Source organism: Hypomesus transpacificus, unplaced genomic scaffold, assembly GCF_021917145.1.
Source record: "Hypomesus transpacificus isolate Combined female unplaced genomic scaffold, fHypTra1 scaffold_180, whole genome shotgun sequence".
NCBI lineage: Eukaryota > Metazoa > Chordata > Actinopteri > Osmeriformes > Osmeridae > Hypomesus > Hypomesus transpacificus.
Genome location: NW_025813731.1, coordinates 106349 through 120202, shown reverse-complemented (window position 1 = coordinate 120202; position 13854 = coordinate 106349). Strand labels below are relative to the sequence as shown.

Sequence of the window (13854 nt, the reverse complement as noted above, 5' to 3'; positions counted from 1 at the left end):
AGTGGTTTTGTGCCAAACTTCTGCATAAGAGACTGTGCTACTATCCGTGAGAAGGTGAGCAGGTCGATGCTCCCTCCCATAATGTCTCTGTAAAAGAAGTGGCTGTTTACAAGGGCACTGTTGAGAGACCATGCAAAGATAGGCCACCACCACTTCTTAGACCTGATGGCGATATGGGATCTTGAAACCTGCTGGTTGTGAAGGTCAACACCGCCCATGTGCTCATTGTAAAGCTTGATGCATTTTGGTTGTGGGACCTTGTCAAAGGCACGTCGCGCCTTGTTCCATCTCTTGACCAGAGGTCTCACTGTATTTCTCCTCCATGTTAGTTGCCACTGTGACAATGCTGTTGTCTTTCCAACGGACCAGCAACTTGTCTCCTTGGGTCAGAACCTCAGAGGCTCCCCGGGGTGACTTCATGAAGTCCTTCTGTGGCATGAATGGGACATCAAAAAGGCGATTTTGCCTCATTGTTCCAGAGCTTCCATATCCTCTTTGTGTCATGTTATCGAGGAGTGCAAGGAATGTGAAGAGGTTGTCATGAATGAACTTGCAACCTTGAGGCAACTGAGCTTGCTCTGCAAGACCGAGAACGACACTCGGTCCCTGACCTAACCCAGTCTCAGGGAGGAGAGTGTGGGATCCACCATATGGCTCCATGTGGTACATGTGACCACTAGATGATGCAAGGCTCCATACCTTGTAACCAAAACGGATTGGTTTACCTCTGATAAACTGCTTACATCTGTGTCGACCATAATACGGGATCATGCTTTCATCCACGGACAGCCATTCTTGAAAGGGCATGACTTTGTATGACTGATTGAGCTCAGAGAAGATGGGTCTGACCTTAAAAAATTGATCATCTCAGATTTTGTGTTGTCAACCACATGAATTGAGGCCATTACTTCATCAAAGCGATTTCTTCGCATTGCATCAGAAATGCTCTCATTGTGCACATCATTGTCAAGTGACCAGTGTCCATGTGTCGTCTTGGAACAGAGCTGTACCCAGATGTGATTAGGATCCCATAGAAAGTAAGGAGCTCATCCATGCCCAGATATAATTTCTTGTTCTTGGTCTGGGTGGAGTAGAGGTTGGACATTTCAATGGTGATCTCTCTTAGGGTGGGTGGATACATTTGTAAGAAAACATCCATTGGGTTGGAGCAGCTTTGTTTCATACATTCTGCAGCATTTGGGCTGTGTTCAGGAACCACATTGGTGGCAGGCCTCTTCGATCGTTTGAACAATCGATCTTTATTTTTGACCACGTGCAGCTTTGCCTTTGGTTCTTCTGACTGGCCCCTATGGCTTGTAGAGGCCCTTGGTTCTTCTGACTGGCCCCTATGGCTTGTAGAGGCCCTTGGTTCTTCTGTATGGCCCCTATGGCTTGTAGAGGGCCTTGGTTTTTCTGACGGGCCCCTATGGCTTGTAGAGGCCCTTGGGTTTTCATTGTCAACAGTAGGGAAGGGTTGGGGAGAGGGGACGGTCATCCTCACTGATAATGTTCCGTTCATAATCTGTTTGCATAAATTCTGCATATGCATTTAACAGCCTGGCAGGCAAATTACCTGTCTCCCTTTCGTAGTCCATATCAGACCCGTCACAGTCAGTGAGGACTGCATCTTTCTCATTTTGAGGGGTAACTGCAATGTCGCATGCCTTGTCTGGGCCCTCCCCTAGATCCAACATATCCAGAACTTGACTCAAAAGTGAAACTAAAAGAAAGAACAGAGTAACAAATCAGGTACTACAAAAAGTATTGAAAAAAAGTATATTTTTTATCAATACCTTTATTATTTTCTTTGGGTATTGATATTGATTTCCAGATATGTTCAGTGTAATGGCAAATGTATGGTTAGTGAGAGGTTAATAATATTAGTTTATGTTAATTTGCCGCGTTGTATGCTAATTAGCAATGATGCTCGCGGCATACAACGCGGCTAATTAACATAAACTAATATTATTAACCTCTCAGTAACCATATGAACACCACAATGTTTAGAATTTTTGCCACAAATAACATGTGTTAGTTAGCTTTTAAGTGCCTCATAACTGAAAACTTTTTTTAGGGTCACTATTGTGACCGATGGGATTAAATAGGTTAATGCTACCAATTAATAATTGACGTAACAACTTATTGTAAATGGTCAGTGGCCTAGCCTATCGATTAAGGTAGGCCACTCGGAAGCATGTACACTGTCTGCTTCATTTGATTTTGATAGGCAAAGCATTCTGTAGCAAATAATAACAATATACCCACTATTTATTAATTAAAACTATTTCAGCGTAATAATGCACCTAAAATACAAATGTGAGCAATGGCAGCAATCACTATCGAATCAACAGACGTGCAATTTTGCTTGCAGGGGAAGAATACAAACAACGAATATCACCAGTTAACTTAATTTAAATTTGCAAGAACTATAGACTAATACAATAACAGGCTTAAATGAACTGACAACATAAGTTATACGACTTACAGTTCTTAAGGACGCACACAGGCAATCTGTGAAGCGTGTGTCCGTGCTATTCACCGCCATGCAATCACGGCTTATAGACGGCCTAACATTTTGTACAGCCCTATTTATGATACCGTGGCGGCAGAAATTTAGAAGAAAAAAAACTAGCTACCGTATTTGGACAACAAGGGATGCACATGCAGTCAGTCAGGTAGGAACTAAGAACCCACTTTACACTCTCATACAAACAAACACGCCGACGCTAGTCACACACGTTTGTCTCAGACTCCCAGGCGTTTTCAGCTTCAGTGGCTAAGGTCTAAAGCTAATGTCTAAAGCTAACGTTAAAATGAGACACATTAACCACAGCCTCATGAGTTGGCTAATAATAATGCGACTAAACGAGATGAAATGACGAGGGAGTCAGATGGCTGAGCGGTGAGGGAGTCGGGCTAGTAATCAAAATGTTGCCGGATCAATTCCCCGCCGTGCCAAATGACGTTGTGTCCTTGGGCAAGGCACTTCACCCTACTTGCCTTGGGGGGAATGTCCCTGTACTTACTGTAAGTCGCTCTGGATAAGAGCGTCTGCTAAATGACTAAATGTAAATAACGTTATAACATTTCGCATTGCATTATACATTTAATTATATTCATCGTCACATGACCAGCGTTTACGTTGCGTCTCGTTTTCCTCACGTGATAAACGTTCGTTGATGACGATATTTAGTCATCATTTTCGTTGATGAAAGCAACAGTAGCTATAGGCGACATAGGCAGCCGCCTAGGGTGGCATGAAGAGGGGGGCGGCAATTTCCCAACTGCATTCATTTAAATTAACCCTCCCGCTGTCCTTGAGTTTCAAACACACTACAAGCAGAGGGCGCCAACCGCGGCGGAGGACACAAACACAAACTGGAGGACACAGACATGGCTGGGCTGGGCCTGGACAACAGCGAGTCTTTGCAGTGGGATGCATGCCTAAGCCTTAGCTAATACACTTGATTATACGCTTTACAACCGTGTTGTGGTAAAAAAAAAAACACACCTGGTGTCTCAGACCTTGCACAGCAGGCGCATATTCATGTGTATAGATAAGATTAAAATCCATTACTTATACACAAAATAACAAGACAGTTGGTTTACATGGAGTACAACCACAGGATGAATGGGAACTCTCCTTGGGGTCTCTTAGAGAAAGGAGTATGTTGTTTCTTATCATTTATTTTAATTTTAACAAATTATTATGTAGTCAAAGTCTAGGCAAGTGCACCTTTTTGTATAATATTGTAAGTTTCAAAGGACAAAAACAAAAGAAAAAGTGTTAAACACAGCTGAAGGAAATTAGTATGCTCCAATAAATATTTTTATTATATTTATGTTTCTCCTTCATTATGGATGCCAATACTTTTTTGCATGTTTGTGTTTTATATTATGTGAGCATTCTGATTATGGCTCCAAGGCTTACATTCTGGCCCTATAGTCCCATTACCGCTCATAATAAAATAAATGCTTGTTTTTATATATGAACACGAGAAGTTGAGTAATGGGTGTTTTTTGTGTTGTTTTGTAAGAAATATTTATGTAAAAATAGTCCTTAATTAAAGCTAACAACCGTGTGTGCTACAGTTAGGATTCATTTGTCTCACATACTAATTTTGCATGTTCAAAATGTTTAGTATGATAGTATAGACATCACTCTTTCAAGAGTACAATCCAATACACTGTTTATAACACAATCATGGGGCAGTGACCTAAAAATGACATTGGTAGTTATCGGACATTGAAATAATTCACATTGTCATAGTAATAGCAGTCAAGAAACAATGGATATCTTGCACACATTACTCTCATTAATGTGCACTAACATTTCATCAATACAGAGACTGTTTGAGATTCATTTAGCAAGTCCCGGAGGACATCGTTGCCTGAAAAACAGCCGGGGCGTTAAGGCCAAAGGGCATAACCTGATACTCATAATGTCCTGTTGGGGTGTTGATATATTTTATTTTATTGTACATTTTATTCTAATTCCACTTAGTACTGCTAGTTTATGTACCCTTAGTCCACATGTTTTAAATTTAGGACCCTATATGTTTATTGTATGCACCTTCCTGCCAAAGTAAATTCCTTGTCTGTGCAAACTTTCATGGCAAATAAATCCCTTTCTGATTCAGATTCTTTGAACTCCGCTTCCCACTCGTCCCCCTGCCTTATGCGCACCAGGTGGTAAGTGCTTCGCAGATCGAGTTTGGTGAACATCAAGGCCCCTTGAAGCACCTCGAAGGCAGTGGACATGATGGGTAGGGGGTAGCAATTTCGGACCGGGATCTTGTTGAGGCTTTTGTAGTCAATGTACGGGTGGAGGCCGCCGTCCTTCTTGCCCACAAATAATAAAAACCCTGCCCCAGCAGGAGAGGTAGAGGCTTTGACAAAGCCTGAGGAAAGGGCCTGCTTGGTGTAACCATCCATAGCCTGCTCTGGAAGGGACAGTGAAAAAATGCGGCCTCTAGGGCTAACAGAGCCTGGGAGCAAGTCAATCAGTCTTTGTAAGTCACGTGGGTTTGTTGTGTGTGACAACACCGCTGCGCCATTTTTCAGGTATAGCTAACTTACTGACTGTGAGCACTGAAGAGAATTTACTAGAGATAACAAGCAAATAATTTGCAAAACTGGAGAAGCACATGAAAACTGAGAAAAGGCCAAAAACGCTAGGGACCATTATTTTGAGAAATTGTCATCCATTCGAGACAGATCCAATACGAGCTGACTGCAATAAGTTGGAGTGCTGAACCCGCATTGCTACCTCAATCCTCATGCTTGGATATAGTAAACTATCTTATTTATGGTATAAATCCCTTGAAGACCACAGACATTTCAGCAATGGCAGGGTACACGATTTACATACATTACATGCACAAATACATTCATTTACCTGACATTTACAATGACATTTACTTAAACAATTGAATACATTTTCTGTTCAGATAGATCACTGATTTACAGTTTGCACTATTGTAATTGTTAAAATATGACTTTTAATTTACTTCAAGTATTAAACCTTACCCATGTGTTTGTTTCCATTTAGCTGTCAAAGTAAATCACAAGAAAAGAATTAACAACACATTTCTGAAAAACATTTTCATACATGTTTTCCTGTTAATGCAAGGCTGGTCAAGCAGGATAAAGCATCAGATAATATTAATTTAATATTAAAAAGAAACTAGTGGTGGGTCGTTATCCACGTTATCGTGCTGCGTTAACGTGAGACTCTTATCGAACAAAAAAAAAATATCGCCGTTAATCTATTCTCAAAGTTGGGTTGGGAGCTGGGTCTACACCACGCAAGCTATGATGACTTTCACCTTGATATTTTAGCGGGGATGTATACCTAGCTGAATTGCACTGTAGGGGGCGAGAAGGAGTCTTCGAATCTGTGTGTATGCCTTGTGTATGAAATTACCACATCAAACTTGACGTGCTAACATGGATGCAGCTATGAAGCCGCCGGGTTTGCTTCAAGGAAAATGTATTTTTAAGAAGCTTAGCAACACTAAGGTTGTTTGCAACTTGTGCGATGCAGAATTAGTTTACTGTACGAGTTCTTCCAGTCTCAAATACCACCTAAACACAAAGCATCCCTTAGCTAATGCGGAAGATGCCGGGCCAAGCACTGATGTAGTGCAGGGTAAGAGTTGTCGTCAAACTACTATGTTTGAGTGCAACCGAGGCAAGCCCGTCAGCACAGCTCTATCAGCCAAGCTAACTAATCTCCTCGCTCACCTTGCTTGAGAAACCCGTTCTCAAAGACTTACTTTTAGTCATTATTTGGGTAGCACACATATTCTGAATGCCTTCGACGGAATTCAAATGAGCCATTTTAATATAGATTAATCTAGATTAATTCCAAGATTACAGAGAGATTAATCTATGGTGGGCAATTATCAATGCCCACCACTAAAATAAACATTTGAAACCGACTCAGGACTTTCTTCTTTTGGTTTGGCATGAGAGGCACCAAAACATGTAGTAAGGCCATAAAGGTTCCCAGGTTTGGCAGCCCTGTGTAGTACTTTCAATATCATCATTGTCTCCAAAAACACTATCCTGTTCTCATCAAGTTCATGTCGCAGTTGTCTGTTTTATCCCAACGTGCGGTTTACTTCTGCACATCTGCACACAGAAGTTACATATTGTTTGTGTCACTGCCACCTCCTGTGTGTTGTGGGTCTCTTACTCTTACCATTTCCAACCTCTTGTGTCTCATCCTCTGTGTGTTGCTCACAGGCTTCAGCTGGCTGCAGTGTGTTTTTTATTTTCTCCCTCTTCCTTCGCCTTGCAGAGTTTGCAGTGTTGGTGAGAATTATTTCTGTGTGACCCAGATGGAGGGTGCCCAGTCTGGGTCAGTCTCCATAATCTCATATGCAGGTTGACCTTCAATAACATATTAAGGTTTTAGCTTCATAACATGTGACCAGTTGTGTTACTATTAGTCAGAAATTATACTAAAGTAAGAGTACATACAGTATATGTTACAGCCGTGTATAAGACGATTACATGACATTTAGTGGTATAAACAGAAGATGTTTCGCCCATGATAAAGTACTTAAACATAATCAACCATGCATTGTGTTTATTCATCTGTGCCACACATAATTCGTCCAAAATGACACGTGGATGTAACGTTAGATATTTTACATTTGTCAACAACACTTAAATCTCTAACCTTTATGAAAATGTCGAGAGCAAACATACATTAAACGATACATGTTTGCAAAGGTGATGTTTTTGCGCTGCACCTGCAACCCCAGCGATCCGACGCCTCTTTGCAACGTCCGCTACATGGTGTCTCTGTCCTTTCTTCAAAGTGGGAAAGCTAAAAAACCTATCCCCGTAGTTAGGTTTTTGACCTTTGTTGTCGTGAGATTTTCTATTGCAGCCTATCACGCAACAAGAACGTACCATTTTGACACCTAAATTAAATGAATCAATAACAAACTCTCCAACAACAGAACACCACTGCATTCATACCTGCAAGATGGCGGCTACTCCCATAATGCCCTTCGGTTCTCGCAACTGTAAAATCACCTGACAAAGACCGATGGAACAGTCATAAGATCGATGTGGCGGAAACGTGGTGGGCTTGTGTCTACTGAAAACCTCCTTTAGTGGATGATACACAGGAAGAACTCAATAGGGGTCAAGGGGCTCTTGGGACTCAGGAGAGACTTCTGAGGAACAAGGGAAGCGTGGCAGGTGGGTCCCCACTCAAGGATAGTGTTGGTGGACCAGTCAACATGGGGGTTATGCCGAAGACGCCAGGGATAGCCTAAGACTATAGGAAATGCTGGAGGCTGGATGAGATAGAACAGAGATCTTGTGCTCTGGCTGAATCCGCTGGGTCCATAGCAGGCCTGGACTGGTAATCTGGCATACCGGGCCAACGCACTTGGGGCCGATATGATATTTAATATATATATATATTTATATATTAGTGGTGATCATAGATTATTTTTTTAAATCTAGATTAATCTCACTGTAATCTTGAAATTAATCAGAATCAGAATTGGTGTTTATTCGCCATGAAAGTTTGCACAGACAAGGAATTTACTTTGGCAGGAGAGCCTACCCAGGCAGCCATTTTCGGCGCCAACAAGAAAAGTTACAGCATAACATGAGGAGAGAGGAGGAGAGAAAAAGGCAACCCCCAGACAATGCTCCTAGAGGAGTACAGTATGGGAACAGGCAAAAACCTCAGCACATAAGCCCAACATTTACACAGACACTTGCAACGGGGAGTGGGGGCTAGACAAGCAGCATCTGGACCTGCAGCCATGGTAGGCGCTGGACACAGACCCACCAGCCACCCAGGGGAACAAGCAGTCGAAGGCGTTGGATGGGGGTGGGGGGGTGGTGGTATCTGTAGTAGGTGAAAGTTAGTGTGTGAGTAGGTCTGGGTTGGCGCCCTTGACCTAGGCCACAATCAGTCCGAGTCTCCCTATGCAGATTGTGTTGGCAAGGAGACATCCTTGGTCATGACACGGGTAGAGACCAAGTCACAGATGTAGGTGGGGGAGGGAGAAGGGAAGAGCAAGATTGGTGTAGTTGTTTTGACGAGTAGACGCGACTCAATTTTCACGTCCACCCTTCAGGAAGGCCTCCAGCTCCTCGATCTTCCTTTGCAGAGTCGCGAACTTCTCCCTGTTGTAATCCATATTACGCTGTAAGTTTACAGTCAGAGCTCCAACGGCTCTACCCACCGTATCAATCAGGTCGGGCAGCCTAAGTGGGCTTTTGATGGCCGCAGCCGTATCCTTCACTTTCCGATATACAAGCCAACCGCCTATTCCAAACAGCAGAAAGCCTGTAATCACGGTTCCGAATATAAAGATGTCTTCAACGTCCTCCACGGAAAGCGCCGCTAGACACACGACACGCCAATTGTCCCACGCGTCCATCGTGTAGCCAGCTGCGAACGTCCCGTCAGGACAGTTGGGTTCCCCCGAACCCGAGCTTCTCTTCGAGAAGATGGTGTCAATAGCATTGAGAGACCAGCTGATTAATTCCATGCTTCTAGTTTCGGAGAGTGGTGGTGAGAGAGTATATTGAGACAGACAAGACAAGACAGAGCCAAGCAGGGAAGGTCAGGGAGGGGAGGAGAGAAAAATGCGACCGCCTTCGTCGAGAGCAAAAGAAAGATCTAGAATCTAGATTAATCTAAATTAAAATGGCTCATTTGAATTCCACCGAAGGCATTCAGAATATGTGTGCTACCCAAATAATGACTAAAAGTAAGTCTTTGAAAAAGTGTTTCTCAAGCAAGGTGAGCGAGGAGATTAGTTAGCTTGGCTGATAGAGCTGTGCTGACGGGCTTGCCTCGGTTGCACTCAAACATAGTCGTTTGACGACAACTCTTCCCCTGCGCTCATTCAGTGCTTGGCCCGGCATCTTCCACATTAGCTATGGGATGCTTTGCGTTTAGGTGGTATTTGAGACTGGAAGAACTCGTACAGTAAACTAATTCTGCATCGCACAAGGTGTAAACAACCTGTTTACACCTGTGTGTTGTGGAGTTTTCCATTGGGAAGCTTCTTAAAAATACATTTTCCCTGAAGCAAACCCGGCTGCTTCATAGCTGCATCCATGTTAGCACGTCACGTTTGATGTGGTAATTTCATACACAAGGCATACACACAGGTTCGAACACTCGTTCTCGCCCCCTACAGTGCAATTCGGCTAGGTTTACATCCGCGCTAAAATATCAAGGTAAAAGTCATCATATCTTGTGTAGAATAGAATTTGTGTACTCTGTTGTGGCAGCCGGAGGGGGTAGGGGGCGGCACAAGAATTCTTCGTCCCGGGGGGGGGGGGGGGGGGGGGGGGGGGGGGGGTTTGGTAAGTGAAGAACTCGCCCGGGGCGCCAAATGTGCTAGGACCGTCACTGAGCATACCATTAAAGGGAGAAAACATCGCGTTTTATTCTAGGGTTATTTCACAGGGTTGCGTTAGGGCGCAATGTTACATACCCTATTTGGAGACCTTAAGGAACTGTGAAATACCCTTTAAAATCAGTCAATGACCCCTTTAACAGGCTCCACCCCTCCCCCTCTGTTTCTTGTGTCAGATGCAGTGGCTCAGAGCAAGAAATCTGTGGATTAGGATGGAGAAACAGAACGCAAGGGCAAGGGGGGTGCGGAGAAGTTGCGGGCCCAAAAAACGTAAAGTCTAGAGGTTGATCAACATTTGCAAAAATAACCAACATGTTTAGGGCTGTAGGTGTCCAACCGATTGTGGTGGGCCAGTCTGAGCAAAAATACCAGGCCCATTTTTGAAAAATACCAGGGCCATTTTTGAAAAATACCAGGGCCATAGTGGCTTAGTTTGGGAAACCAATTGTGGACCCAAAAGCAGACTCCTCTGAAGCTCAAAATAGGTGTTTTTCCTTCTTTTATTGGCGGTCAGAAATACACGAAAAGAAGATGCAAAAGCACAAACAAGGAAGCAACGTAACGGACACTGTTGCATGTGAAAAACTAAGCACAGAATTAAGAAACCAAGCCACTGAAATAGCACATACAACAAACAAGGCACAGGTGAAAACTACATGTTCTAACGAGAACAGATTAACAGAACCAAAACCAAGAAAACACAACGAGGGCCTCTGGTGGCCAACAAAGGGTCATCTGACACTTGAGTTTATAAATTAAAGTATGATACTTCATCTAAGGAATTTATTTGCTTTACATTACCCTGTATTAACCTAATATTACAAAATGTATACATCCCTGTTACAACAGCTTCACACTCAAACTCAAGTCTCATAGCTGCAAAAAAGATGATGAAAACTTTGGAATTCAGTTGTCAGTACTAACTGTTGAAAGCCTTGATGCCTCTTCTTTCTAAGGGAGAAAATTAGATAGAACAAATGTGTCAAGAGTTAGTTTCTACTGTACAACAATTAGATGTAATAGGCACAGTGTGAATACGTATCTTAACTTTAATCAAATCAAAATGTATTTGTATTTTTACAAGCAATGTCACAGAGGGCTTCACATACGCTCATAGAACTGCCCTTCAACCAACCTAAACCCTCAAGGAAGACAAAGAAAAACTCCCAGAAAAACTCACTAGAGGAGAACAAATTGAAGAAACCTGGGGCCTCATGTATAAAGGATTGCGCAGCTTTCATACCAGAAGATGGCGTATGGCCAAAACTCGAAAAGTACCTACGCACAGAAATATTCACATGTATAAAACCAGTCGTACGCCAGGTCCTGCGCACCTTTCCTTTATAAATCACAATCAACGTGAGATTGACCGCACGAGAACGAGCCACTGACCCCGCCTTGCCTTCTCCCATAAATTAATATGCAGATGAACTATAAATGCGCTCCTGAGGTCATTTCGTTGTCTGAATTACCGTATTTATTCGAATAAACGCCGCCCTCGAAGACACGCAGCACCAAAAATAAACGTTAAACGCTGCAGCGTTTATTTGAAGAAATACGGTGACTGTGAGATCGAGGTTCTGACAACAGAGGTGGAGGCGAGAAAATGTGTCCTGTTTGGCGGCCTGTCATCAGGTATTAGTGAAAAAGACAGCACTTTGAGATTTAGCTAAATGTAAAGTGCATTACAAATAAAATTATCATTATTATTATAGGGCCATCAATGCTGTGGGTTCAGAGAACCGGACCATGGCAGAAATTCAGAAGAAATGGTCCAATGTAAAACTTTAAATGAACAAACGAGTGGTGGCGCATCGTAACAGCATGATTTTGTCGTTCGTTTGACAGCCTCAAGTTTAACAGAAGTTATTAAGTGGTGGCGGTATAAACAGAAGTCTATATAGCATTTCCCGTTTTGGGTTTTGGCATTTTAATATGATCATCCACATTAATGATCAAACGTTTATTTTCATGTTTTTTGAATAGTCAACGTCATAAACGTACTAGTGGAAACTTTATTTTGTAATGTTTGGTGAGTCTCGGCCCTTTTCAGTTAGAATTCGCCATGTTACAGAGCCAGACAAGACTTTGCGGACGGTCCGCACATTCTCACGTCTGCTCAAAAGTTTTCGTGAAGGCCCGCACATTCTCACGTCAAGTAAATCTTTATACGTAACAAAGTGTGCGTGAAAACCATCGTACGCAAGCTTTTTGCGTACGCAACGTTTATACATGAGGCCCATGGGGAGGAGCAATTCAGTGAGGGATCCCCTCCTCCAGAGACAGTTGGTGAAAGAGAGGCGCAGAACACAGGCTAAACAGTCATATTCCAAAAAATCTTACATTTGCAAGAAGAAAACTAGTAAATCTCGAGTCCGCTTACTGTGCATTATTCTAACTCTGGATGTTCATGACAATATGTGGGTTCTGGGCTAAAATCATGGTGAGTATAATATGTATAATACACCGCCAGCTGTGGCGTCTGTAATGTGATGAGGTTGACCTTGCAAAGTAAAGTGATGTGGTTCCTTGACTGAAAAAAAAGAGTTTGCGACTTTATAATCTCAGATAATAGCCAAGATTTTTCTTGCAAATTAAATTCATTTTACCCACAATGGCCCTAATATATCATCGTACCTGTAGAAAGTGTGAAAAAGTTCCAAATTTATGAAATTTAATTTTCTCCATTAGTTGAATTACCAACATTTAAATAAACATATGTCCTTCAAATACTTTCAGATTGCAATGTAAAATGCCTAATTTGAAAGCATACAATCTGGACTTTAATGAAAAGACATTTACTGAAATGACTAGTAGAATAGTAATTTTATAATGCATTCGGAAAGCGATCATTATTAATATTAAATAAACCGCAATAGGCATTACATGTCTGTGTTGCTTCCTCTGCTCGCGTTAGCTGTAGGCTACTTCGTTGTGCTCTTTGGTTTTCAACTTTTAGATGCTTGTCATGTTTGTGGTATTGCCACAATGGCGTATTGTTGTTTGACAAATGTCACATGAAGCTTCATCGTTGTTAACTGGAGTGAAATAACTCAAAATTGTGCTTCTTTTTCTTTTAGTCATGACCGCAGCAATACACTCGAATTTGCGCTGAGTGTGGTTTCACTGAGTGAGAGAGAGATAGCCCGGCGCGCTGCCGCCTATGAACTCATGATAAGCACAGACACAGCGGAAGAAAAAATAGTTCCCATTGACTTCTGTGGCTAAAGTAAATGTATATACTATACGGCCGACTACTATTATAAATTACAAATACAAGGACATTTTTGAGGGACACCTGTTTCAGTCTTCGATACTCGACACCTCGACGAAAGGCGATCAACCAAGCTCATGCTGCTTGGATACCTTCAAACCTTTTTGGTTGGCTTCCAATTTATCTGGAAAACTTTTCTGTTGAGTACATTATTTATACCTACAAAATACACACATACCTGTGGCATGATATTGAGACGAAAGCATGACCTGTGGTTGTTTTCCACTATCTGATGTTTTTGCTAGCTTGTAGTAAGGGATGTTATTCATGTAACTAGCGATTACCAACTTTCCATGTTTAGTCAAATTAAAGCAAACACAATAATTCAGACATCCATTCTATATTGTTGGCTATATTTTGTGATCTCTTGCTACCATCTACTGTCATTCATTTCCGTGTTGATAGAACATTTATTCATAATTTATTGTCAGGCCACAGTTCAAGCAAAAATGAGAGGCAAGTGTAATTCTTTTGAAAAATACGGGCTAGGGCTAGTTGATGGACAATATGTGGCATAAACCAGACTTTATGCTTATTCTATATAACAACCTATTGCATTACATTACATTTAGTAATTTAACAGACGCTCTTATTCAGAGCGACTTACAGTAAGTACAGGGACATTCCCCCGAGGCAAGTGGGGTGAAGTTTCTTGCCAAAGGAAACAAA

At 42.1% G+C, this 13854-nt stretch overlaps 1 protein-coding gene across 1 annotated transcript in view; it reads right to left on the bottom strand.

Moving 5' to 3' along the window:
* Positions 1-261: 261 nt before the first annotated feature.
* The window catches only part of tmprss3a (transmembrane serine protease 3a), a gene marked incomplete at its 5' end in the record, with an annotated part of 61470 nt that continues 47877 nt past the window's right edge, over positions 262-13854 (bottom strand). Inside the window, 6 exons of the mRNA XM_047051815.1 lie at positions 262-745; positions 1011-1121; positions 1286-1442; positions 1574-1720; positions 4701-4943; positions 5530-5551. Coding sequence (XP_046907771.1) covers positions 262-745; positions 1011-1121; positions 1286-1442; positions 1574-1720; positions 4701-4943; positions 5530-5551 — 1164 coding nt within the window. The remainder of the gene's footprint in view (positions 746-1010; positions 1122-1285; positions 1443-1573; positions 1721-4700; positions 4944-5529; positions 5552-13854) is intronic.